General features: G+C 49.1%; 1 protein-coding gene across 5 annotated transcripts in view; it reads right to left on the bottom strand.

Moving 5' to 3' along the window:
* Window positions 1–18,362: 18,362 nt before the first annotated feature.
* Window positions 18,363–26,855, bottom strand: part of MRPL14 (mitochondrial ribosomal protein L14) — a 13,412-nt gene continuing 4,919 nt past the window's right edge. For 3 of the 5 annotated variants that reach the window (XM_046639437.1, XM_046639435.1, XM_046639433.1), the window contains exons 2-3: window positions 21,067–21,158; window positions 18,363–18,865 (exon numbers count right to left, since the gene is read on the bottom strand). In XM_046639437.1, the coding sequence (XP_046495393.1) occupies window positions 18,499–18,865; window positions 21,067–21,137 (438 nt within the window). In that variant the 5' untranslated portion in view covers window positions 21,138–21,158 and the 3' untranslated portion in view covers window positions 18,363–18,498. Of the gene's footprint in view, window positions 18,866–21,066; window positions 21,159–22,343; window positions 22,383–26,855 lie in introns of those variants that run through there. The other 2 variants (XM_046639434.1, XM_046639436.1) reach the window with 2 other exon arrangements.

The raw sequence follows: 26,855 nt of genomic DNA, 5'->3' as shown, positions 1-26,855 counted from the left end.
AGATAATAACAGCAGCCAACACTTAGCCCTCATTCTGAGAGAAGCCCTATTCCAATGGCTTTATTTTTACTCATTTCATCCTCATAACATCCCTACAAGGTAGATACTATTGTGTTCCAAGCAGGGGAAACCGAGGCACCAGAGACTTGCCCAAGGGCTCTGAACCCTGGTGATCTGGTGCCAGGGTCTGTGCTTGCAGACTCTCCGCTGCGCTGGGTCTTCAGCCAGGCATGACTCTCTGGACTCTGAGCGTCTCTACCCTCTCTCCTCTCTTCTTTGCTTTCCTGACGATCCTGCCAGATGCTCCGAGTCCTGCCAGGAGGGCGGGCTGCATGTGGGAATTTGGCATCTGGTCCTCGGCCTCTGCCCCCTCTGGAACATCCGCCTGCCTGCAGCAGTGGGTGTGAGGGACTGGCCTGATGTCGCAGGGCCCCTCCGGGAAGTAGGGCAAGCCTGTCTGAACCCTCCTCACCCCTGCACCAGCTCAGGGCGCCCGCTTCCCCCCACCCCCTGGACCTGGAACACCACCCACAGCCAACCCCAGCCAGCCCTCTCCCTTCTGCTCTGCTCCAGGGACCTATTCAGGCAGCCCCTGCCCTGGGTGTCTGGGTACCAGGGCGGCGCACTAACTTCTCGACGGGGGGAGCTGGGAGCCCTCGTGCCCACTAGGTGGCGCAATGCGTGTAGAAATGTGGGTTTGACCGCTGGCCTCCCCTCTCACCGGCAGAGGGACGGAATTTCCACCACAGTCTTTGTAGGTATCTCATTTTCATCCCTATTCCTCACCCTCACCCCATAACCAACCATTTGTATGTGTTCTTGCAAAACATGAGCATGTATTTTTGGGGTTCATGCTTAGTACATTATGTATTTCTTACTTGGTTCACTCAGCACCGTATTTTTAAAACCCATCCATGCTGCTAGGGGCACATTCAGTCCCTAGAGGGCACCCTCCACATGTATTTACCCACTCAGGATGACTGACACCCACATTCCCTCCAACACCCTTCAACAATCTTGTGTCGAGCATCCTTGCACAGGACCCCTATGGCCCTGCCTGAGAACTTAGGGAGCGGAATTGCTGGGTCAGGGGGTATATGTCGTCTTAATTTGATGCAGCACTGCCAGCCAGCTCTCAACTCACCCATTCTTGGAGGGGTCCTGGGGAAGAAAGACTCCCAGCCTCTGGCTGGCATCCCTCCCAGGGGGCTGGCCCAAACCCTTTCCACTTGGGCCTTGGGGGAGTTACAGAGCTGCTGGCCAGCGGCCTCTGTCAAGACCTAAAGGGTAAGACTTTAGGTCCTGCTGTCTCTCCTGGGCCTGCTCTGCCCACCCTTACTGAACACTCACCAAGGCCACACTGGCCATTAAATGCCCCACATTCCTGTCTTCAGGAGTCTTTCTGGTGCCAAAGTCAATTCTTTCCCTCTTCCCCTTCCCGCAGAACTACCCCCGTTTTCTGCATTTTCCCAAGTTCTCTTCCTCAGCCCATTCCGTCTGTGTGATCAGTTCTGTGCTTCCTAGCTGTGTGTTTACAGGCAACTTATTCAGACTCTCCAAATATCCTTGTCTACAATATGAAGATAAGTAATATCATTACTAAAAATGGCCACACAGACATAATCCCTCCTGGCTTCTGCACACAGCCCTCTCTCTGAACCACTGCTGCTCTGCTTCCCACACATTCAAGCAGCTCAAACTCTGCCTCCTCCAGGAAGTCATCTCTGATTGAACCAGATATGGTTCTAAAGCCCTTAACCTAACTGTCACCTAGTAAGAGCTCAAATATTTTGGGGGCTGCAAGTTGAAATAACAATAACAGCCATGATTCGTTGAGGACCTACTATGTGCTAGGAGTTCTTTATCCTACTTCAGCCTCACAAGAGCCCTGGAAGGCAAACATTATCATCCCCACTTAACAGAAGAGGAAGTTGAGGCTCAGAGAGTTAAGGTGACTTGTCCAAGGTCACTGGCAGGTAACTGTCAAGGTCAGGAGTGGAATAGTGTTGTCTGACATGTTTCCCCTACCCAACACCACCTCCTCCCCTCCTTCCCCCACACATTAGTGTGTGCGCTGCATTTTAAATTCGTTTTACATATATGAACAATACAGGGATACATTCTCCTTATAAAAGAGCTAAAGCACTATAAATAGGGCTGTGACACCTTCAACAAGGACCTTCTACCCTCCCCAAACTACCCTATTAGCAGTGTCCTGGATTTTGATCCAGTCCTTTTCCCATGCATTTCTATAGATTTTTCTACATGTGTAGGAAATAAGTAATATTGTTGGGTGTTTTTATTTTACATAAATACAGTGTGTATATCACTCTTCATCATGCTTTTGCCCACCTGACAGTGTGTCTTAGAGAGCTCCATCTATTTACACCTATGCTGTCCTTTCTTGGAGCTGCCAGGTGGCGTGGATGGGCCTTGCTTACTGAACCAGCCTGCTACTGACGGCCACTCAGGTTGTTTCCAGTTCTCACTATTAAAACTGAGGCTGAGGGGCCAGCCCAGTGGTGTAGTGCTTAAGTTCATGTGCTCCGCTTCGGCGGCCTGGGGTTCATAGGTTTGGATCCTGGGTGTCGACGTAGCACAGCTTGTCAAGCCATGCCACGGCAGCATCACACGTAAAATAGAGGAAGATTGGCACGGATGTTAGCTCAGCAACAATCTTCCTCACACACACACCAAAAAAAGGCTGAAATGAACATACACATACAGACCTCCTTGTGCACTGTGATCTGTATCCTGTGCAGGGCGTGGACAGTCACCTCTTCTCATCTGCTGCGCTGCTAAGGAACACCTCTCAACCTGGGAGCCACTGGAGGTCTCAGGGACCTCGAAACCCTGAAGTCATACCCGAAGTTGTCTATGCTGCCTCTGGGTGTAGGGACCATTCCAGGGAGAGGGTCCATAACCCTCACCAGGTTTCAGGTTGTCAGAGGGCCCCATAAAAGCTTAGAAGCACTGACCCATGTGAACTTGTGCCTTTATGCAGTACTGTGTTATGTACTCAAAAGGCCAAGGCAGGCAGCACAAAGCCTCTTTCCTCCCAGTGGTTTTGCCAACAAGGATTCCATCTAGTATTGAGAGGACCTTTGGAGCCAGACCAAGGCCAAAATCCTGGCTCCATCCCTTGCTGTGGGCAACTAATTAACACAGAGCCTCAGTTTCCATTTCACAAAGTGAGGTGAGCGATACAGTTTCCATTTCACAAAGTGAGGTGAGCGATACCTGCTTCACAGGGTCCTTGTGAAGAGTGAATGAAATCACCTGTGCCGAGCACCTGGCGCACACCGTAGGCGCTGCTGTTTGTCCCTGCCCTCGGCCTTCTTCACTTCTGGCCAACCTCTTTGGGCAACCAGGACCTTCTCAAGGGCAGGGACCAAGGCTCACCCAGAGTCTGCAAGCCCCTTAGGCTCAGAGCCTAAATGTGCTGCGGACAAATTTAGGAGCAATTAAGCTGTGAGCAGAATCCCCACATGATACCACAGCAATGCCACTGGGAGGCCCCAGGACGGGCCCTGCACCTAAAGACCTGACTGAAGTAGTGTGTGTGTGCACGCACATTCATGTGAGTGTGAGTTCATGTGTATGAGTGCATGTGTTCGTATGTGTATGTGTCAGAGTACGTGTTTGTGTGAGTGCATGTTAGTGAGTACAGATGTCTCAGGAGAGGCAGAGACCAAAGGGGGCCAGGAGCCCCAACCCCTTCCCTTGAGAAGTTTCCAGGCTGATGGAACAAATATGCAATCACCTACTATGCACCGAGCTCTGCTCCTGTCCTTGAGGATTCTCTGCCCTCATTGTACCAAGTGCTGGAGATAGAAAAAGATACGTTGCCTGCCCTCTGGAGTCAGACTCGTGATTCAGCAAGGACAACCCCATGCGTGGCTCCCAGGAACAGAAGTGTGTTCGAGAGAGTAGAGGAGGGCAGAGTTAACTCTCTTGGGGCCATAAACCCATTGGGAGAGAGGGGGCACGTCCCCTGCCAGGCCCTGCAGACCCTGACTCAGGATGTCCCCAGCCACCTTCTCTCCTCCCACACCCCCATGTGGCCACTGAGCCCTGCTGGACAGACCCCCTCCACTGCACAGACGGGAAACCAGGGGGGCCCAGCGCCCTAGTGCACTGACCACCCTTTCTCCATCCTCGGCCCTCTGCCTCCCTCTGTGGAGCTGATCCCCACCTTTCCCACCATACGCCCCCCACTTTCAGTGGACAGCCTCCCTCTCCCAAGGCCTTCAGGAGTGAACCACTTCAGTTTCCTGCCCTGCCCCCACCCCCTGCAAACAAACTGACCTCCCTAAGCGCCCCGTCAGCCGTCAGCCACCAGGCTCAGTGATGTAGGTGCTCTTCGCTTGCTCAGGCTCCCCTGCTACGCCCTCTGCTAGAGGCTCCCTCCATCAGGCACCAGGGCCTCCTGCCTCCAGCAGCATTGCAGAGACTAAGAACCCCAGCGCCACTATATCCTGGCCCTGGCACCCTAGACAGTTACTCCACAATCTGAGCTTCAGTTCCCACATCCAAGGCCAGGGCGAAACCCAGTAAGACTGACAGAACCTACCTCCTAAGGCACGGGCAGACCAGACATCAGCACATGAGGTGCTCTGAAGATGGCTGGCAGGCAGTGTTCACTGAATATGATCATGGCTGCTCCAACCCCTAGGCGACACCCACCACGTCTGGGAGGGCACAAAGGAACCGTTACATGACCATTAGGTGACCAGGCATACAGCATCCAGGGGGTGTCACCAAATGGTTGTTTACTTTCCCCATCGAATCATCATTCATCAGTCTGTCAGATGAACCCCCAATCTGTCCCCTTTGGGGTCTCTGCCCACCTCCACCCAGGGCCGGGCTCTCCATCAGGCAATTTTATTACACTCCCCTCCCAGGGGGTCAGCTTCCTTGAATCTGGACATCACTGGGGGGCCTTCAGACTGAAATAGAGACCATGCTAAAGGATCTTCTTGTGCTGCTAATAGTGAGTACTGAGTACTTACACGTGTCAAAAGTTCAGAAATAACACAAGTCAAACCAATGAACTGCCGTAGTAAAGTTTATTGTGCACACACCAAAAAGACAGTTTGCAAACTGGAGGAACTCAAACCAAAATGTGGAGTGAGGTTCAGGGGCATATTGTTATAAAGCAGCTTACACAGTGAGAAGGCAGTGACTGTTCATTCTTCACAGAGATTGATTATATTATTAGAATTTTCCTAAATGATAGGGAATTGGTCAGTGTTACCTCATACCAACCCTGAGAAACAGTTTAAATTTTGCTTATGATTTGCAGAGGCATAAACAAGAAATGACCCAGGTTAAGTTAGTCTTACAAAATAAGCTACATTAAGCTTCGCCTGTATGACTAAACTGGTCTTGTCTGCTCAGGGAATTTTCAAGGTAGGTCTCCATTTTGTTTTTTGTTTTTTGTTTTTGCTGAGGAAGATTCACTCTGAGCTAACATCCACGCCACTCTTCCTCTATTTTTTAGTATGTGGGCCACTAACAGAGCGGTGTAGGACTGTGCCCAGGAACCAAATCAGGGCCACTGAAACCTAAAAGCTCCTTATGTCGTCCTGCAGCTACACCCCACTTCTTCTGAAGAAGTCCTCCACCTCCTGGTGACAATCCCTCGCCCACATTCCCTTCTTGCCCCACTGTGGGCTGCTTCTGACCTGGCTCCCCACAAGTGACAGCCATGCGGTCACCTCAACTGTCCCTCTGCAGACCTCACTTCAAAGGGGCCCTGCCGCGTCTGGCTAGGTTGACCACTTCCTCCTCGAATCTTGCCTCTCTGCCTCCAGGACTCCACTCCCCAGTCCTCCTCCTCCCTCCCCAACCATTTCTTCTTGATCTCCTGACCAGCTTCCTCCTCCTGCCCCGGCCTCTTAAACATCAGTGTTCTCCAGCACTCTGCCCTTGGCTTACTAATCCTCTTTCCTCCTCTCCTCGGGTGACCTTATGGTTTGAAGGACCACATATGTCCTGATGCCTCCGAAATCTCCCACTCTGTTCTCTCCCCTGACTTGGTGTTGAGTGTAGCCCACTGTCCCCGAAACACATGCAACTCAACAACCGGGAGAGAGCTCCCTTCGTCCCCTCCTCTCCCCTCCCAGGACCCCGGACTCCATGAGGAGCCCCACCAGCCCCATATGCCAGCAGACCTAGAAGGCACCCTCGCCTCCTTCCACCTCCAAACATTCACCAGATCCTGCCCATTCCGCCTTTGGGGCAGTTTAACAATTGGGTGGCCCGGCAGGTTTAAGATTCATGGTGCAGGACGCATGGATGCACTTTATTTCAAGGACGTGGCTCAGAGGGGCAGCTCCAGAGTGCAAGGGCAGGGCTGAGAAGGAGCCAAGGGCAGCGGAGGGGGAGCAAGCCACATGAGTGGAGTCGCACGGCAGTCTGACCAGGCCTCCCTACAGGCCCCAGCTGTAGCATCCCTGGTCTCTCTCCCTTCTCAGCCCAGGCCACCAGTCACCCCAAGCTGGCCAAGATCCCTTGCACAGGCACAGCCTGCAGCTTGCCCCATGCTCAGGTCCTTTCCTCCCCAGCCATCTCCCTGTTCCCCAGCCCAGTGCCTCTGAATACAAAGCTCACCTCTCAATAACCTATCTGCAAATAGCTAGTTGTGCTCATTTGAATTTCTAGACCCCTGCCCTGTCTCCCGATATGACCCTTCTCTATGCCAAGCCACCTCAACCTGCTAAATACCTATTTTACCAGAAATATCTTGACTCCCATCCTCTGCCCCTGCCTTGCCCTACTCTTCTGCTCTTATCATCTCTTGAATGTACTGATTTTCCTGTCACCTGCCTGGCCCCTCACGCCATCCCCTCCGAGGGTGCTCTGCACAGCAGCGGGGCCATCTTGATAAACGCACATCTGGGAGGAAAAGCCACCCGGTATTTAAAGCAGGGCAGTGACAAGGTCTAAGGCACCAGGCCTTCACCTGCCTCCTCACTCACTGCCACCCTCTAGGACCCCCAAACTGCTGGCAGGTCCCGGTACATCTCACTCAGTGTCGCGCCTCTGGTTTTGGCTGGGACAAAAGGCGCTCCCACTTTAGACTGTCACTTGGCTAAGTCTAACCTCCCAACTTCCAGGAATCTCCTCAGGAAGCCTTTCTGAATCTGCCAGATAACAGCCGCTGTGGCACACAGGCATCTGACACTCACCATAGAGCAAACTGAAGGCGTCACTCCCAGGAGCTTCTCCAGGGCAGGAACCATATTGTGCCCATCCGGGTTCACAGTAAATATTTGTATCAAGCAGAGTCCGAGCAGGTAAGAAGTGAGCCACTCCAGTTAGGAGAACTTGAGGAGGGTTCAACAGGGACTTTACAAAGCTGTAGGACAGTACAGTGGGCACTGCGGTGCCCTGGGGCCAAAGTCCCAGGAAGGAGAGTGTGGTGAGAAAGCTGCCATGAGAGGAGCTGTGACATACCCCTGAGGGATGTGGCCAGCCCTGCAGGGAGAAGTGGGGGCAGCAGCGACGAATACCCCAAACCCTCTCTTTCCTCCTGTTCTTCCAGCTCCTGCTGATGTCTCCCACTGGCCACAGCCGACTGGAAGTCAGAGGGCACGGGAGCCCCAGAGGCAGTTTGTACAGGTCAGCCTCCTGGGCACAGAGCAGGGCAGAAAGAGGCAAGAGGGACCCTGAGAGGCAAATTAAGATGTCCAGCTCGGGGCTCGGTCCATGTCAGTTGATCAGAATTTAGCTGATGAGATGTCTGAGCAGGGCTCCAGAGGCAGTCGCCTCTCCAGGAGAAAAGGACAATCCACGACAACCCTGTGCCAAGGCAGAGCTGGGGGCTCAGCATGGCTTATGCTGGGCGGGAAAGGCAGCAGTCGAGAGGATAGGGCTGGAGAAACAAACAGGGTAGAGGTCTCTGAGCAGGACAAAACCCCACCTGCAGGGGACCGGTGTGGAGCGCTATTTAGCTGGCCTATACAGGGCTTCCTTGGCCTGGGTTTTCTGGCTGAGGAAGGTGTTTGGAGAAGCAGAGAGGCAGCCTTTCACAGGGTGGGGAAGGATCTGTGCCCTTTGTCTGAGAACTCATTCAGCAAACATTGAGAGCCTGCTGGGTACCAGGCTGAGAGCTGAGTGGTGAGCCAACACAGGGCGCTGGCGCAGGGAGCCCACGGTTGGCTGGGCGCAGTAAGCGGAAGGTGGAACCCCGCTTCCTTGGCCAGAGGAGCACCCAGGTGGTGAGGGACAGGAAACCGTGCTGTTAAATAGGGCAGGGAACGGGCCTCCAGTGGGAAGCACTGCCCTTGGCTGGCTGGAAGGAGCTGACCTAAGAGGCAACGGGAAGCAACTGCGAGTATCCGCAGTGGTCATCCAACTGCTGTTTCCGGAAAATGACTTTAATAGCCGAGGGAGGGCACATTACCAAGAAATATTTCCACCACAGGTCAGTGCAGCAGAAAGAGCAGGATGAGCTCAGATGGGCCTGACTTCAGATCCCAGCCTGCCACTTATATATGCCTCTGAATCTTCTCAGCCTGAGTTTTCTCACCTGTACATCAGGACAACAAAGATTGCGGTATCATCGTGAGTACTACTTAGAACAGCACATGTAATGTGCTGGGCACAACACAAGCCCTCCATACACTTGTTTCTCCTCTCTGCTCCTACTACCATGTGCTAGAGAGCCCAGCTGAAAGAGATTTGATTTCTACACCGAGAGCTGCCTCCAGGGGGGCGGCTGGATTGTCACTCAGCAAGTAACTCAGGAGTAGCAGCAGCGTGCCAAGACTGGGTTGGGGCTCTGGGACGGAGGAGGAGGAGTATCACTCTACTGTAGGAGAATGGGCAGCACTTTGTGAAAAGCAGAAATGGACAGGGAGAACGACCAACCCAAAAGTGACTCCAAATATTGTAAGATTCGTAAGGTGGGAAGATTGCTGGTGCCACTGCTAGGAAAGCCACGGAGAATGAAGGCAGGGGCAGAAGCCAAAGCTCCAAGAAAGTGACTAGCCAAGGTGACCCAACCCGTGGCTAAGCCTGACCTACAGCCTTGACCTCTACCCTCAGCCTGGAGCCTTTGTTCATGCTCTCTCATGTAGACTGAGTGCCTCCATCTGCACTGTGAGCCAAATGCCCCAGTCCCCCGATGGCCTTGACTCTGTCGGTCTATTCTCAACCCTTCAGTAAGTTGCAGCCTTTCTAAATTCTCCATTACCTGCTCCACCTCTAGGGCTCAAGTCAGGACAGTGGGCAGATAAACAGTGGCCAAGTGAAGGGTTTCATGGATTTCAGTGTGGGTTTCATTCCTATAATTCTATACAATTATTTAGGAACCAATGGTTCACTCTGATTCCCAGAGCTCCCTGTCCCCTTACACGCAACAGGTCTCACCCCAGGGTTTCTCATCCTTGGCACTATCAACACTTGGGGGCTGGATGGTTCTTTGTTGTGGGGGCTGTCCTATACATTGTACCATGTCTACCAGCGTCCCTGGTCTCTACCCACTAGATGTCACCCCGAGTTGTGACAACCAACAATGTCACCAGACATTGCCAAATGTCTCCTGTTGAGAACCACTGCCTTATCCCTTGCACAGCTCTTTTCTCCTAAACACAATGGAGATTAAAAAATTCAACTTTAGCCCATTAGTAAGCTTGTTTATTCAACATCCTTCTGGGTAGGGTGGGTGTAAAAGCTTTCTCAACAAGAAGTAACCAACAGCCTGGGCACTGAAGCCAATTTATGGCGACACATTGTCACTCTCCGTCACCCGCATCTCTTCCTCTTTCTTTAAGATTGGCTCTGAGCTAACATCTGTTACCAATCTTCCTCTATTTTCTCTTTTTTCTTCTGCCCAAAGCCCCCCAGTACACAGCTGTATATCCTAGTTGTAGGTCCTTCTGGTTGTGCTATGCGGGACCCCGCCTCAGCACGGCCTGATGAGCGGTGCTAGGTCCATGCTCAGGATCCGAACGCAAAAACCTGGGCTGCCGAAGCGGAGCATGTGAACTTAACCACTCGGCCATGGGGCTGGCCCCTCCTCTTTCTTTTCTACTCTTACTCCCTTTCTTTCTGTCCCCTGCCTAAGCCTGAGGACTGCTGACTGCTTCCAAGGACATCATGTAAACCCAATTAACTTGAGCCAAGGATTGAGCTGTTAAAGTTCATCTTACCTCTTCCATCCACCCCACAGATATTCACCCAGCCTAAAGGGATTGCTGCTGTCCGAACCTCTGTAGAAACAACTGCCTCATAAGCCACCTTGTAACTATCTTTTTTATTGTTGCCTGAACATTTGAAGGTATCAAAATTTTTGTGTGATTGAAAGCAAGTTTAGGGTAGGATATAGTATTTTATACAGCAGTCTCCCCTTATCCATAGAGGACGCCCAGTAGATGCCTGAAACCATGGACAGTACCAAGCCCTATATCTACTGTTTATTCCTAGACAAACATACGTATGATAAAATTTAATTTATAAATTAGGTACAGTAAGAGATTATCAACAATAACTAATAATAAAGTAGACCAATTATAACAATATATTTTAATAAAAGTTACCATAGGTCTTAGCAACCTCAGCATAAGATTTTTTCCTTTCCTTACTAAGTCAAGGACTTTTACCTTTTCACTTAAAGAAAGCACTTGATGGCTTCTCTTAGGCATATCCAAATTGCCAGGATCGCTACTCTTGTGCTTTGGGACCATTATTAAGTAAAATAAGGATTACTTGAACACAAGCACTGCAATATCATGACAGTTGATCTGATAACCAAAACAGTGACTAAGTGACTAATGGTGAGTTGTGTATTCAGTGTGGATACACTGGACAAAGGGATGATTCATGTCCCAGGTAGGACAGAGCGGAGCAGCGTGAGATTTCACCTCACTACTCAGAATGGCACACAACTTAAAACTTATGAATTGTTTATTTCTGGAATTTTCCATTTAATATTTTCAGACTGCAGTTGACATGGGCAACTGAAACCGCAGAAAGGAAGAACGCGAATAAGGGGGGACTACTATATTTGGAAAAGAAAGAAACCAAGTTCCAGTTAAGAGCTCCTTTTTCATCCTGGCTAGTCCTGGAAAGAGGCATTAAAGGTATGGCCAAAAGCCACACCTCGTCATGGGTTCTCTCCAAGAGGGCACACACTGATTTCTTTGGATGTGAATCTGAACTCCAGTTTAACAGGGTTATCAGTCTAGACTTGGCATGGAAAGACATCCTATGAGCAGGAAACACTGGGCATCTGGCCAGTGTGGGTGAGGTCCACTGGGTAAGAATCTACACAGATGTATGCAACCCTGTCCAGAGCTGGTCCTTGGAAATACCTCGTAAATGTCTTAATTTTTGCCAACATCTATACTAGACATCTGTACAAAGTTTCCTAAATTGAGAATCCAAATTTTAACCTTTGAACTCTCAATACTTTTTGTGGACCTCCTGAGCACCAGGAAGACAGCAGTGAATAAGATGGACTCTGTTCCTGAGCTCATGGGGCTTGCCCAATTACAAAGCGGCGTGAAAAGTGCTATGCTGGAGGGGATATCGGGCACAGCAGGGGCACCACGGAGTAATGGAAAGAACACTGGGTCCAACTCCACTACTAACTTACTGACTCTTCTATGTATAAAATAAGGCCATCAGCCCTATCTACCACCCAGAGTTGTCACTGAGGCTGGAGTCATAGAAGTTCAGGCTGGAGGAAGGCTTGGCAGTAAGCGAGAGGTAGGATCACAAAGTGGACATGCTCTGCAGAGGCAGAGGTGTGCCAGCAGTGGCATGCAGAAATCACGAGGATCCAATGAGGGAGCACTCTGCTGCTCGGGAGAAGGAAGAGAAGGCCGTGAGGTGGGCTCTGAAGCTCTCGAACCCGGCGTGGAACAACACGCCCTGCCCTTCCCCATCCGTCAGCACTGCACACCCAAGTCTCCAGTCACCACACCTTGGGAAATCGCACGCTCGTCAGGGCAGCTGAGATCCTCCCAACTCCTCACAAGCAAGGCTGCTTTCTACCCCTACAGGCTGCGTAGGGATGGCCCCATCCAAAGTGTTTTTCAGAAAGTTCATCGTATTTTTTAACTCAGTGGTGGAAGAAAGTACTCAGTGATGCTGTGAGGTGCAGTGAAAAGAACTGGACTGGGAACCAGAAAATTCGAGCTCTCATCCTGAATCCGCTATTTTCATCTGTAAAATCTGGGGGCTCTCCAGCCCCCCAAGTGTACACACATGGTCACAGTGAAAGGTTCAAACCAGACCAGTTTTATTTTGAAATAAACTCAAGCCACAGGCAGGTGAGTGCTGGCATGCCCTTGCCCTCGGTGGGAAAGGCCCCCCATGCATTTCTGACCACGTGTCATGAAAGGGAAAACTCAGAGCACACAGCCAACAGTACTTAGGAAGTACACTGTTCTCCTTTCCCTTAAAAACTCACCACCACCTTGAACAGAAGTAATTTATGCATTCGACATTTACTGCATACCTACTATGTGCCAGATGTTGGGAACACAGACTTAGGTAAGATTGCCTTAACTGGAAGAAGGAAAGACTACAGCCAGAGCCCAGGCCCCAGGGAGAGGGCGGGGGCAGCGAGAAAGGCTGGGCCGGAAGCTGGGGAGTGGGCAGCAGCGAGTGGACTTGGGCAGCTCCTGCTCCTGCCATCTGAACTGTCCGGTCCCCAGCAGCCAGTGCAGAGCCACGAGCTCAGGGGCTCCAGTGTGGGCACTGGCCAGGGGGAACACATTTCAAACGCAAGTTTGATTTTATCATCAGAATTTTTTTTTTAAAAAAGCATAATTCCTTTTTATTTCTTTTATCCCTAATATTATTTTGAATCTGTCAAATCTAAAAAAAGTTGAAAGAATAGTACAATCACCATAAACTCCTCATTTAGATTCATCAACTGATCGTTTTTTGCAAACATCATGACACAACTCCTAAGTACTTCAGCATCAGGCTTTTTAAAAACATAAGCACATGATCTTATAAATAAAGAGAATAAGACTAAAATTAATTTTTTTTGGTGAGGAAGATTGGCCCTGAGCTAACATCTGTGCCAATCCTCCTCTATTTTGTATGTGGGATGCTGCCACAGCATGGCTTGACGAGCGGTGGTAGGTCTGTGCCTGGGATTCAAACCCGTGAACCCTGGGCCACCAAAGTGGAGAACACAAACTTAACCATTATGCCACTGGACCGGCCCCTAAAATTAACTTTTATATGTGTAACAAAAGGAAGAAAAAGTATATATACATGTACTGTCTCTCTGCAAGCAGTTAACTACCAAAAAACATTTAGGTACAAAGGGTAGCCTGTGGGACAAAACTCACAGACAACTCTAAAATCTCATTTCAAGAAAGGGTTTCATTATTCTTCACCAGCAAACCTTTAACCAGAGCTGGCAGCAAAACAATGAGTGAACACAGCTGGTTAAGGACAATGCCAGTGAGGGACGTGGACAGATGAAAGCTCTGCTCCCTGGCCCATGTGTGCCAGCCAGGAAGGGCACGGGGTTACCTGTGGGCACAGGGCAGCACAGCCTACTCCCAGCCCAGGAAACCCACCAAAGGCCGGGCGCAGCATCCCCTGAAAAGGCCAGCAGTGGGAAAGAAGGTCTCCCTTTCCTTCCTCTTCCTGCCCTCAGGAGGTGGTACAAATCAACAGGGAGCCCAGCAAGGGAAGTGGAAGCAGGGATGACAGCTCTGCTCAAACACTGGATCGTCAGTCCCAACTGACCAAGAGTTGCCTCTATTTGGCATGTAAACATTTGGCCTAAAATCAACCGCCAACCAAGGTTTCATAATATCCAAAGGTATCCCAATTATTCAAGAGCTCTTGTGAAATTCTCAAAATAAAATAAGCTCAAATTCACTTTCATTTAAAAAAAACTGCTTGTGGTATGTCTTCTGAGATAGGCTGTCATACTATCAAACAAATGAGAACAGATTATCACTGTTCCTGAACCTGACTGGAAAAATCATAAAAGTAACTGGCATGATGCTGAAAGGTGACAAACTCAAGCCACTTTGAGCCTTCAGAAGCCCAAATAATTTGGAAAATTACTAATATTTGTCAAAACAATTCAGCAAGTGTCCAAAAGGCTAAGGGGAACTGAATTGTGATCTATAACCACCCTCCAAGCGGGAAAGAATAAAACAAAATCCTGAAACTTTCTGTTAAAGATTGAATTACAAAATTGGAGGAAGAAAAGAAATGCAGCTGCCAGGACAGACCTGAATTTCAGTTAGGCATCGATTCCAATATTATGCAATTTTCGTCAAAAATACGAATTCTCAGCAGCTGAGAAAGAACACAAGAGGACATGAGAAGAAGCCAGGAAAGGCAATGAGAGGATGAAGCGAGGAAGCTAAGAGGCTGTGCCCAGGTGAGGCCCAAGCATGGAGAAGCTGTGGGACCGGGGGGAGGCCTGCCCGGCCCCAGGGGGCTGGCTTCCCAGCTGACACAGGAGGAGGCGGGCCCTGGGTGAATTCTGCCCAACAGTGGACTCTCTTGCTGCCCTCACTAAAACAAGGCCGGGCCTGAGAGTTTCAGGAGGGAACTGCCTGTTATCCAGCAAGTGGCCTGGCCACCTCTGGCAGAAGTAGTTGGCTTCTCACTGTTTTTCCAGGAGTGTTGATGGTGACAGGATGATCTCTGCACATTCTTTGGCCACACCCCCATCGCCCTTCAAGGTGGCTGGGGTGAAGGCTGCAGTCAGAGCCATGCCTGGTCTACTCCAGAGGCACCACCACTGCTGGGTCCCCTGAGCGCCAAGCCCCATGCAAGTCCCCAAGGCTGTAGCTTGCCCAAAGTCACACATCTAGTTAGCAGCACAGCCCCAACTGGAACCCAGCTCTCCCAACCACAACCACTAATCTACAGCCCTTTCTAGCACAGTTCTTCAGCAGTGGTGCAGCAGAGGGAGTCGAACTGTGAGTGGAGCCAGACACCAGCAGACACTGCAATGGAGTCTATGAACCCAGAGAGAGGAGCCTCTTTGACTCATCAGGGGCAGCTTCTTAAGGGCACAAAGGGAAAAAAACAAAAGCAAGTTTATACTCACAGGGAAACATAATCTGTGATTATAAATATTTCATGAGCAAAGAAAGCAGTACTGGTAGAGAGACCGGGGTGGGGAGGGTGGACAGCAAATTAGATCCCAGTTTGCAAAGTGATAGGGCAGCTGGAAAAGCAGCAATGCTGCGGCTATTCTGGGCTGTGTGCTGCGAGCCCTGCGTCACAGTGGGAGAGCGGGCTCCGGCCACCTGGCTCTGTGGAAACCACAGCCTTCCAGTGGTCAGCACACAACACCTTGGGAGGAGGGTTTAAGCCATGGAAGCCCAGAGGAGGGGACAGCGAGGACAGCCATTTGAATGACTTGGGTAAACCTCAACAGCAGGGAGGCGGGGGAGGGGACGCAGCAGAGCACCCAGTACCCCAGAAACTCATGAAAGGATGAACACTTTCTGCTGACTAAGCGCAGAGGAAGAAGTGAGCTCGACCCCAGAAAGCAAGTGCCCTGCAAAGCTGGAGGGCAGCTCGAGTCAAGTTGTCCCAGTCAAAGCAAAGGCCCAGCCCTTGAGCAGATGGTGCCAGACTGAGAATAACAATGCCACCTTTCCCTTCCCTCAGGACAGGGGTCTCTTCTTCCCACAGCCTTTGGGAAGCAGCCCAGAAAGTAGAGAAATGAAGAGCTTGCTGAGTACCTGCTGCTGCAGCTGGAGATACATACTCACAAAGCAGGCCCCAGTCGGGGTGGGGTCCTCCTCCCCGGCCATGGTCAGCCACTGTAGCAGAACATGTAAGCCAGTCTCCTGGCCCTTCCAAGGGCCACATGGAGAGGGGTATTAGCTCCTAACATACCCACAGGTACTCTGAATCAAGCTTAGTCAGAGGAGCCCTAGGGTTGGTGCACTCCTCAACCCTCAATTTGGAAGAAAACTAACTTCCTTGCAGTTGAGGCTTAGTGAGCAACAGGCTCCAAAGTGTACAAATTTCTTGAATTTGGGAAAATCAGATAGTTATCCTCCAGGATCACAGGTAGTGAGAATCAACTCAAGATGGAGAGGACCCACTAGCCACAAAAGTAAGATGTCGCAACGTTGTGGGAAGACCTGAGTTGGAAGTAACAGGATCTGGCTTTGAGATCAGCTTTACCTCCTATTATTTGTAGAACCCTGAGAAATGACATTACCTCTGAAACTCAGTGTCCTCATCTAAAAAAATGGGACCAGTATCTGCCAAACCTGAAGACACTGAGGAACACCAAAAATATACGTATACATAAATGCTTTCAAAATAGATACTAAGTGCTATTCTAATTTAAGAGATTACTTATAGCCAGCTACCTACTTGACATTTCGTGGATGTCTCAAAGGCACCTCCATTCAGATGCCCCCTCTGCTCTTCCTCCCCAACTCTTGGGCCTCTCCTAGAGCGCCCCAGCTCGGTGTTCAGCAGGACCAACCATCCATCCAGGCATGAGAGAGAGAAACCTAGGACCCATTCTTGGCCCTTCCCCACCCTATTAACACATTACCAAGCCCAGTCAACTGTGTCTCCTAAAGGCTTCTACTTCCCTCCTTTACCACCATCCTAGTCCAACATGTCGTCATCTTGCACAGTCTGCAAAGCCTACGCTCATCCATTCTGGCCACTCTCAGCCTCTCTCCACAGAGCAAATCTAACCATGTCTCCCCTCCCACCACCCCTACCCCACTTGCTAAATACTCTACCACAGTATCCCAATGCCCTCAGGATAAGGAAACCTCCTTCCCAGGCTCATGAGGCCCTGCATGGCCTGGCCCTGCTCCTCTTCCAGCCTCATCCTACACCATGCTCCCTCTTGCTCTCTGTGCTCCAGCCACACTGGCTTTTTTTTTTTTTTTTTTTTTGAGTCCCTTGTACTTATCCCATTTCCTCCTGCCACAGGGTTTTTGTACATGCTCTCCCTCTCCCTGGAACATTTTCCCCCTCCTCTCTCACCTAGCTAAATGCTTACCCATTTATTTTTACTAAGGTATAAACTACATCAAATGCACTAAAGTATATAGCTCCATAATTATTTACAGATGCACATACTCATGTAACTCCCACCCAGATCTGGATTTAGAATGTTTCCAACACCCAAGATTCCCTCTTGCCCCTTTCCAGTCTATACTTCTCTCCACCGCCAGGTAACCAGCATTCCAACTTCTATCATGGTACGTATCGTTCTTAGGATGCAGCTGATGCAACCCTTTTTCAGGGAAGTGGCCTGCAACCCCATAGAAAGGTGTAACCCTCTACCAAAGGCACTTGTTACACTTGAGGATTTGCATTTGTTGGAGCAATTACGTGATCTGGATCGACTTCCCCAGGACACTGCAAGCTCCACAAGGGCAAGGACCGTATCGCTCACACTTACCATTGTTCCCAAGCACTGGCACACGCAAAGCAACAATAGAAAATAGCTAATACCTTTCGAGTGCTCATTGTCAGGCACTTATAGGTCCTGCCTCAGTCAATTCTCAAATCAACCCTGTCACACAGGTACCATTATTACATCCTCATTTTACAGGTGAGGTAACTGAGGGACAGAGAAGTTAAATAACTTGCCCGAGTCAATAAGCGGTAAGTGATGGAGTCAGGATTCAAACTAGGCAGTCTGGCTACAGAGCCTGTGTTCTTAACCATTATGCTACTCTGGCTTTCAGAGGCCTCTGGAATATTTAATGAGTATGTGTCCAGGACATTTTGAATGAGTAAATCAATGAATTTACAAATGAGTTGATGAGATTCCATTAAAGAAACTAAGGGAGCCCCCAAATCTCACCAAGGAGACCAACAAATAAACAGAAGATAATTGTCACTGAATCACCTGCACAGGCCCAAGATTAAGTCATCTGCAAACTACAAGGGCTAGTCCACTTCCCGGCAGTCAAAGAAGGAAGCTTTCTGCTATGGGCACAGAGGAGCATTTTGGTCCCTAGCAGAGGGTACTCCACAGTAGAGAAAGGATTACTGCCCGGGTTCTATTGAAGCCTAAGGCAATGTTCCACTAGATTACACAAGTCCCTCTGCTCTTCTTCATGCTAACCCAGTAATCTTTATAACCATTTAACATCTCAGGCCCTCTGACACAGGAAGAGGATACTTTGGATAGTGGGAGTAAAAAAAAAAGTCTGCCTGGTTAGAAAGTGACAGATTCCACTGTACATTCATAAACTGGCATTTGGTTTGTACCTCAATTTTCAAAGCCTGATAATCGTGGATGCTCACAGGCTACCCCATGCAAAGACTGCCATCTCGTGTGGCCAGACACAAGTGAGCCAACTTTAACTGCTTCAGTGCCATTTACCTCACAACCACATCCCAGAAAGCTCAGGAAGAAATATATATGAATATGTTTATTTTCTCATAAGACACTGTTCCCCAGTCCCAGGGCCCCAAGCTCCCTCTCAGCAGAGGCACAGTTCTCAGAACTGCTCCATTCGTGAGCCCCACGGCAGCCAGCGGCCTGGGCTCTGCTCACACAAAGTTCTGCGCAATGGCCAGCACCTTGGAAAACTCGCCTTCCCTCTGGCGTAGGCTGGTAGGGATGGGTGTCTTAATTCGGGTCCCCACAGGGTTGCCATTGTCCTCAATGAGGACCACGTTGTTGGAGTCAAACCTCGGGGTCATCCGAGGACCAGGCATGCGATGCCCCACAATGAGCGCCTTTTTCTTCTGTCCCTTGATGGCCAGCAGTATCCGGTCACCCACCTTGCCAACCCCATTCTTGTTATAGACGTGGATGCAACGAGGAGGGCGATGGTATGGGGTGTTCCCCAGGGCACTGTTGTCTACCACACGCACCCGCGTCATCTTCTGAATTGCACTGAGGCTCCCAGTGGTGCTGGTGGGAGAGAAAAACAAGCCTGAGGTCTATATCTCTCCTGGTCAGGGTGCAGAGGCTTCCAAGAGGGTAAAGCTTGGGAGAGGGTACACATCAGCAACCATATGCTCAACAGACCACAAGCCAGGGCCTTGACAGAGTTGGGTGCATGCAGACTTCCCTGTACCCAAGACAGTTCCCTTACAGCCAAAGCTTCTGCTGCCAGGTCAATATCTCGATTTGGATGGGTTTTAAACAGAACCTGACTTTCTGTTACAACAAAGTTCATGGCAGCCTCAACTTAAAGCCTTTGGTTTCCAAAAAGACTCTGAGGATGAAGGAAATACCCACGGGCCAAGCCTTACCCACTGCCTAGCCTGTAAAACCTGATTCCCAAATTTTCTCATCTTTGTGTTGCTGGAACCAGAAGACGTGCATGAGTAGGTTTGCTAAGGGAGTCCCTTGAAACAACATAGCAGAAACCAGAAATAAGTCAAGGTGCCAATCTTTGTTTTAAGGCAAATTTCCCAGCTAGAAAGGAAATTTTTTCTTTTTCCTGAGGAAGATTCACCCTGAGCTAACATCTGTTGCCAGTCTTCCTCTATTTTGTATGTGAGTTGCCGCCACAGCATGGCCACTGACTAGTGGTGCAGGTCCATGCCAGGGAACTGAACCTGGGCCACTGAAGCAGAGTGTGCTGAACGTAACCACTAGGCCATGGGGCCAGCCCCAAAAGGATTTTTTTTTAACGAGTACCTATTAAAGGCAGCTAAGCTATTATTAAGCAACCTGATGTCAGTGGGATTTCTATTTTCCTGATGCTAGCACTTTAAGCACTAGTGTTCTCCCTAGTAATCCCAGGTCCTCTCCTCTCGTTCCACATTGCTTCCAACTAGTAAATTCCATCTCCAGCCTCACTGCTCTCCTATATTCTAGTCCTGTATTTCCACTCTAAACTCCCCACAATGTGTCCTACAGATACTGCAAGCTCAGTAGGTCCCACACTGACCTCATTGCCCGGCCTTGTAAACCTCCTCCCACTGCTGCATGTCCTAGCTAGACAACGACTTCTCCAGAAACTCCAGCTCCCAAGCCATAAACCTCACTTTCCATCAACATCTACTGTCTGCCAAGTCCTACTGATCTACCTCCCAAGCACCTCTGTCCTTTCCCTCCACCCCATTGGCACTTCCTGAATCCAGCAGCTCACTCTCTTCCACCAAGATTGTTACATTGGTGTCCTAACTGGTTCCCACTGTGCCTGACTGCTGACAAAGAGCTCTTTTTGGAATATAAAACTGAGGCCACTCCCCTGCTTAGAATTGTGCAATGGTTCCCCACTGTCTACACTGTCAACAACCTGGCCCCAATCTACCTGCCTTCTGAGATCCACCATCTCCTACCACTCACACACCCATTCTGTGCCCCAGGGGCCAAGAACCCCTGGAGCTCGCCAAGCACGCCATGCCTCGCAGCTGTCCCTGGAGGCCTGGACAGGGCTGCTCCCACTTCCCTTCTGGGAAGGCCGCCTCCACTCTCCTTTCCTCCTCCATTAGCAACTCCTGTCTCAGGCCTTTCAAAGCACCACACAAACCTCTATTATTATACTTGTCACATTTTCTTAGTTATTTGTTTCCAAGTTTGCCCCCGTGGCCAACTGTGAGAACTCTTCCAGGGCAGGAAGCAGTTCTTATTCATGTCTCCAGGACCAACCCCAGCACAGTCCTCAGGAAAGGCTTGTGGAATGAGTGCACGAATGGAGCCAAAAGGCATGTTTGCCAACAGGAATGTAAGCCATGCTCTCCGTCCTGGCTCAGCATCTAAAAGGAGGCAAGGTTGTCACACTTCTATCATGTTTGAATTTTTGGTAATAAGCATGTAACTTTCAAAAGAAGATTCCATTTTTAAAAGAGAAGGTTTTAATGCACTTGGGGAATAACAGGGTCGAGAGACATCAGATTCACCGCAAGTATGGCAGGGACTAGAAAGCTGCATCTTCGACCATGTGCCATTCCCTGCCCCACCTCCCAGAGCAACATCACCCCTTACCTGTCCCCTCACCTGGCCTAGACCAAACCCCAGCTGAGTCTGATTCCTTTAGCTTTCCCTGACCCCAAACCTACCTCCCTGAGTTTCCACTATCCTTCTAGTCACCATAATACCCAGCCCTGATGGGAGGCTTACTCAAAGACACGGTTTTGAGAACTTAATGGGAAAGTTACCTGAAACAGCGCTGGCTGAGTACTCTGCTTACATGGGTAAGGGGGCCCCAGAGCCCAGTAAAGAAAGCCATGGGATCCCAAGATGGCAAATCCTGCAGAAAAAGAGGGGGGAAAGGATTTATTTCTAAGTCAGCGTCCTCACTCAGAGCCAGTGTTTTTTGTAAAAGACTGTTGGGGGCTTGTGTGGGAGATGGCACTTTTAGCACAGATCATCAGTCACTAAATATAAATCTTAGTGGTTAAAAGATACACAAACGATTAGATGGAACTTCAGCTACAATTCTGCTGACTCATATTCTAACTGGGGTCAGAGCTGGAATGGCCCCCAACAGTTCTTGCCATAAGTAAGACCACAGCAGAGAGAACGCCTTCATCAGGACATCACTTCCACTGGCAGCAGGAAAGCAGAAATCCTCTGGTATACACCCAGTGACCGCTCGCCAAGTCCTCCACAGACGAAAACCTGCACCCTCCCACCCCTGTGGACACTCATGGGCCTCCTGAAACCAGAACTTTTACTCCCTGAAAGCAAGCAGATTATCTGAGCAACTGCTCAGGTTGTCAGTCACCACATCGCCTTTCCCCTAAGTGTAAAAGCTAGAGCACCTGGATAGCTCAAGGCTGGCAAAGGAGAGCCAAGGGATTCCCTTACCAAGTCACTGACCAAGGTCTCTATTGGGTCAGTCTCCCAAACATTAGAACACAGAAAAACTACCAGCCCATACTGTGGCTGAAAGTGGGGTTTGGGGAGCAAGCTGGAGATGAAAGAGCAAATGCCAACCCAACACCCATAACTCCAAGTGGCAGAACCGGAACCCTGTGGCTCCCTGGCACCACAAATACGGCAACTCCCAGTTTCCTGCAACACCACGGCGTCAGTTAGGGGCATGTTTAAGAAAAACCCACAGCCAGCTAGTAATTCCGGCTGCAAAACACGCTGTTGTTCCATCTAAATGTGCAGCTGCAGAGGGCCGCATCGAGAGCTGTGCTGAGAAAGGCCTCTACCACTGTGCTATTTACACACAGCCTTGCCTCGCCTAAGTTCAAAGCAGCTCAGATAAGATTTTATTTAATAAAGGTGGGGGAAACCCACTATTTACTTCCACAGGAATATCTAGACACTCCAGAAATGCTTATTAACTACAATTTAGCCTCAAGTCACTAGCTTACTCTCCAGTGTTTTCCTTAAGACATCCCAGGAAGCACTGGCCAAAATGTAACTATAAGCAGAAAACTAAGTGCAATAGAAGGCAGCTAACTTATGGAACTATTAATACCTGACACACAGGATGGAAGACCATCAGATGAGGCCAGCTTTACCTTTACGGCTAGGTGACACAGACAAGCAACTACAAGCTTCGGTATCCCTTCGGCACCGTCTACTCACAAGGCGGTCACGAGCACAGCCATGCAAGCACGGGGCACAGTGCCCGGCACTCAGCACCTATCAGCTGTCTTCAGCAGCAGCAGCAGCAGCAGCAGCAGCAGCATCGCCGTCATCCAGTCACATCTCATTTCACAGATTAGGAAACTGAGCTACAGAAAGAGGAAGTGACTTGCATAAAGCCCGACAACTAGCCAAGGGCAGAACCAGAACCAGAAGTGGACGCAGCTTCAATCCAAGGGTCTTCCCACCACACCCTATGGCCTCACTCTGCTGTACAAAGCTCACTTCACACACACAAGGGAGCTCAAGGTGAGGAGCAGCTTTAAGGGTCATCTGGTCCCTTTCTGTTGTCTTTCCTTACGGAAATGTGTCAAGTAGTAATAATGTGTCAGGCACCAGGCCAAGTGCTTTACACCATAATCTCATTTAAGCCTCACAAGAACTCAACGAAACGGGACTATTATCAGCCCCATTTTATATGCAAGGAAAGGAGACCCAGAGAGGTTAGATAATTTGCCGAAAGTCACAGAGCTAGGAGTAACAAAGTCGAAATTTGAACCCAAGTAGTCAGCTTCCTGAGCCCATGTTCTTACTCAACAGTTAACAAGGTAACTTTAATTTAAATATTAATATTTTTCCAACTGTTAAATCATCCTTGTTCCATGAAGAATACTGACATTACATGCACATTTTACTCATATCCAACTTAACACCTGAAGAATCAACGGAAATGTAGACAAAGACCAGGTGAAAATTATTCACTTTAATCCAATTTAAGTTTTGAAGACAATTCACAGTATAGGTGGCAAGAAGAGCTCCACACTCTGAGCAATAACTAAAAATTGGCTTAAAGGGAAAAAAAGCTCTAAAAGCAGTCTTTCTGGTTCACACTGCAGTTACCTCCCATCTCAGCCAAGCTTTCCCATCTGATGCTGGAGGACTGTGCTCTCGCTCGCTGGGAGAAAAGAGGCTCCTCAGCTCCCCCACAGAACCCTCAAGATTAGCCGGCACCACCCACACCCCCTCTCCTGAGCATCCTGCCTCTCCCCACTGCACGCTTCCTCAACAACACTTACATTAGTCCAAGAACTGGAGAAGGGCCTGGGCCTTCCCACAGCTTTCCTGACTTGGGTATAACAAACTCCACCACTCAAGGCACCTCCCTAAAACCTGCACAGCAGTCTGTGCACAAACCCAAACCCAGGCCTCCTCTCCACGCCTTGCTCACAAGTCAACCCCACAACCTACACCCATGTCTGCCCAGCCTAGTCCGACCCAGCTCCAAACACAGTTCCTCTAAGAAGCCTCGTGCAAAACTGCAACATCAGTTGCCACCCCTCCTGACCCTGAGGGCATCTGGGTACCCATGCCAAAGGGACTCTCATTGCGCCCACATTCACTGTCCAAACGCAGACACTGAACAAATCTGGACATTTTTTTGAGATAAGGCTGATATCCCTTAACATTCTAGTCCCTGATACTCAATATCCAAAATTCAGAAACCACAGGAATCTTGATAGCACGGCATTTGAACTCACTACAGGAATTCCGGAATCAGAGACTCAGGTGGTAAGGATGACTTATACTGCCCTCAGACACAAGAGGAACATAACTGTCTCCAGGGAGCACTTCCATTTTCACAGGAAAAGGCCCGATTCAAAGACCTTTCACTAACTCTTTGGTGTATCTGATAGTGACCTCCAGACCCAAAGGACTTAAGACATCAATGGACAACAGTAAGCATTCCTATGAACTTGACAGCACAAAAGAGCCCAATATATTCACTTACTCTATGTCTCTTATTTCTCAACAACAACAACAACAACAACAACAAAACAACCTGTGGTCCCCTCCAGTCCCACTCCAGCAAAGATCCCAATAGGTCCTGATAGAGAAGGAGTGCAATAAACATTTGTTGAATGAAATAAATGAGGTAGCCAACAGAAAGACAGCTCCCCACCCATGGCTCGTCTTATCTGTATCTCAGGAACCAAGGACATCACACACAACTTGCTTTAGGACCATGGTGCTGGCCAGGGGAGGGTCAGCCCTGCTATGTTTACAGGCCCCTGACATCATCTCCTGGGCCTGGTGCCCACACTGCCCACCATGGAAAAACACCTCATCCCCCCACTAAATAACTGGTTCAGAGTAGGGAAGAGTAATGGAAGCAGCAATTCAGTTCAAAGCAACTCTGATTGACCTTGATGTTATTTCCCAGCATAAATCCATCCTGTAGACACAGGCCCTGATTCACTTCAGATGTAGTCTACATACAATGCTTTGTTTCACAAGTAATGTTATTCTGAGTCTTGTGTTTGCACGGAAAGTAATGCCAGTGATATTTCCTCCTCTACAACACTCTCACTCAGAAGAGGCCAGGTATTCCGGAGACTCCAGTGCCAAACATGGCTTCTCATGCCACTTCCCGGTCAGCGCTGAGTACTGCCCTCCAGGTTTAGAGTATGAATCACAACCTCTCCAGAGAAAGGGGAGGAAGGGAGAGAAGGAGAGAGAAAGAAGGAAAGGAGGGAGGGTGGAAAAAGGAAAAAGAAACTACTTAATACACTCCAAGAGCCGTGCTCATTTTCCATCCTGGTTTAAGATCTCCCTTCAGCTGGGGAGGCCAGAGGGGACTGTAGATTTCAAGGACACACAGGTGAGTTTTTCACTGGGTATCACCTTATAGGTCCCATTGGAAGTATACGCTCTGTGAGGACAGGGACCGTGCCTGCCTACTCTGTATAGTGTGGCATACTCAGGGCTCAGAACAGTGCCTGGCACACAAACGGAGCTCAGTGAGCAGTTGTTAAATGAATAAAATTAATTTGCAATTGCAATTCATCCTCTAGCTCCAGAGAGGCTCCATGTTGGGGGGTTGGTGGCCTTTCTTGTGCCCTTCACCCAGGCTCCCAGAGAGTTGAGACAGCATCGTAGGCCCTGGGAGCGCATTTTTAGCTAATTTTAATACATAGAGACTCAGCTGGAAAAGCAGACAGAAAGAGCCTACACCTCTGATGCTTTGTGGAAAGCTGGAAAGTACCACTACTTAAGCTTTTCGAATCATCAAAATGTTGTACTTAGTATCACAGACCTATATATAATTATACATTGTTTCCACTTGAACAATTGCCATCTTTAGGTGCCCAGCATGCTATATACATTTTAAAGGTCTTTCAAGAGCAATGGGTTCTAAAGAAAAGAGACAAAACAAATAAAAAGTTCACACAATCACAAAGGAGTGTTTAAAGGAGATTCTGTTAGTAAGTAATGGAAGAGAAAAGAAACACTGAGAGAAGTCAAATACACGCCCAGCCACAAAGAGGACAAACTCCGCCTGGTGTAAAGGTGTAAAATGTTGTTCTGCATTAAAGCAGAGGCCTAGCAGCCTCCAGGGGTCAGAAAAAGGAACTCCCTGGAGCCTGCACCGTGCCACACAGAAACAATCCCTCCCATCTTCTGCAGGTTTCGCCCCAGCCATTCTGGACCCAGAAGCACTCTTATTTGTTGCTTAAGAACTCATCACTGTTTTGTTGTCCAACGATTCTCTTTCAGGAAGTTTTGGGGGTTTTTAACCTCACATAGTATAACATGTTACAGTTCTCCAAGTACTTTCCCACAGATCACTTTCTTGGATGATTTCACTCCTGAGCACCCAAGGGAAACACAAATAACAAAGAGCAACAGCCAGCAGGGGCTTGATACTAAGGATTCTGAACAGTTCTGGGGGCTCAATAGAGTAAGAATCATTTTGCAGATAGAGAAATGAAGTCCGAATTGCTAAGCAACTGTTAACTTGTCCAAGGTTAGAAGGCTGTTTCCATTACACCTTGCACAATGCCTGCACAGCTGAGACGCTGCTTTAACCACTAATAAACTTCACAGAAACAAATACACCACACGCTGGGCAAGTACTCTTTCTCCTGTCTAGGCTGCCACAAAATCTTTAAAAACTCAGAAATTAAAAGGCTATCTTTTCAATAAATATCTGCACTACACCCAGCACAGCCTAGGACCAAAGCTGAAACTCATCTGATTCACCTGCCAAGGTGTGAGTTTTCAGTGTCGCTATTAATAAGCAACGCATCCCTCAATGCATGATGGACTGTTTCTACTATGGCTGCCACTGAGCACCTCATTTCTCAATTTGATTCACAAAAGAAAAACATCTCCAGGGTTCTTGTCCTATATTTGTTTATTTACCTTAGGCCCCACCTTGTTACAAAAGTATTTAAAGCAGTGGTTCTTAAATATATCTGACAGTTCTCAATTATTCAAGCTGGTTTTTCAGTGTCTAGAGTTTCTCTCTTCTAGCTTTGCTCCCCCTCCATTCCCACCTCACAGGTGTGCAAATACCTATAGTCCAGAAATAAGTTTGTAATTATCAGTATGGTCAAACTCA

Source organism: Equus quagga, chromosome 15 (genome assembly GCF_021613505.1).
Source record: "Equus quagga isolate Etosha38 chromosome 15, UCLA_HA_Equagga_1.0, whole genome shotgun sequence".
Lineage (NCBI taxonomy): Eukaryota > Metazoa > Chordata > Mammalia > Perissodactyla > Equidae > Equus > Equus quagga.
The sequence above is the reverse complement of the archived record's forward strand: the minus strand, read 5'-3'. Positions and strand labels throughout refer to the sequence as shown.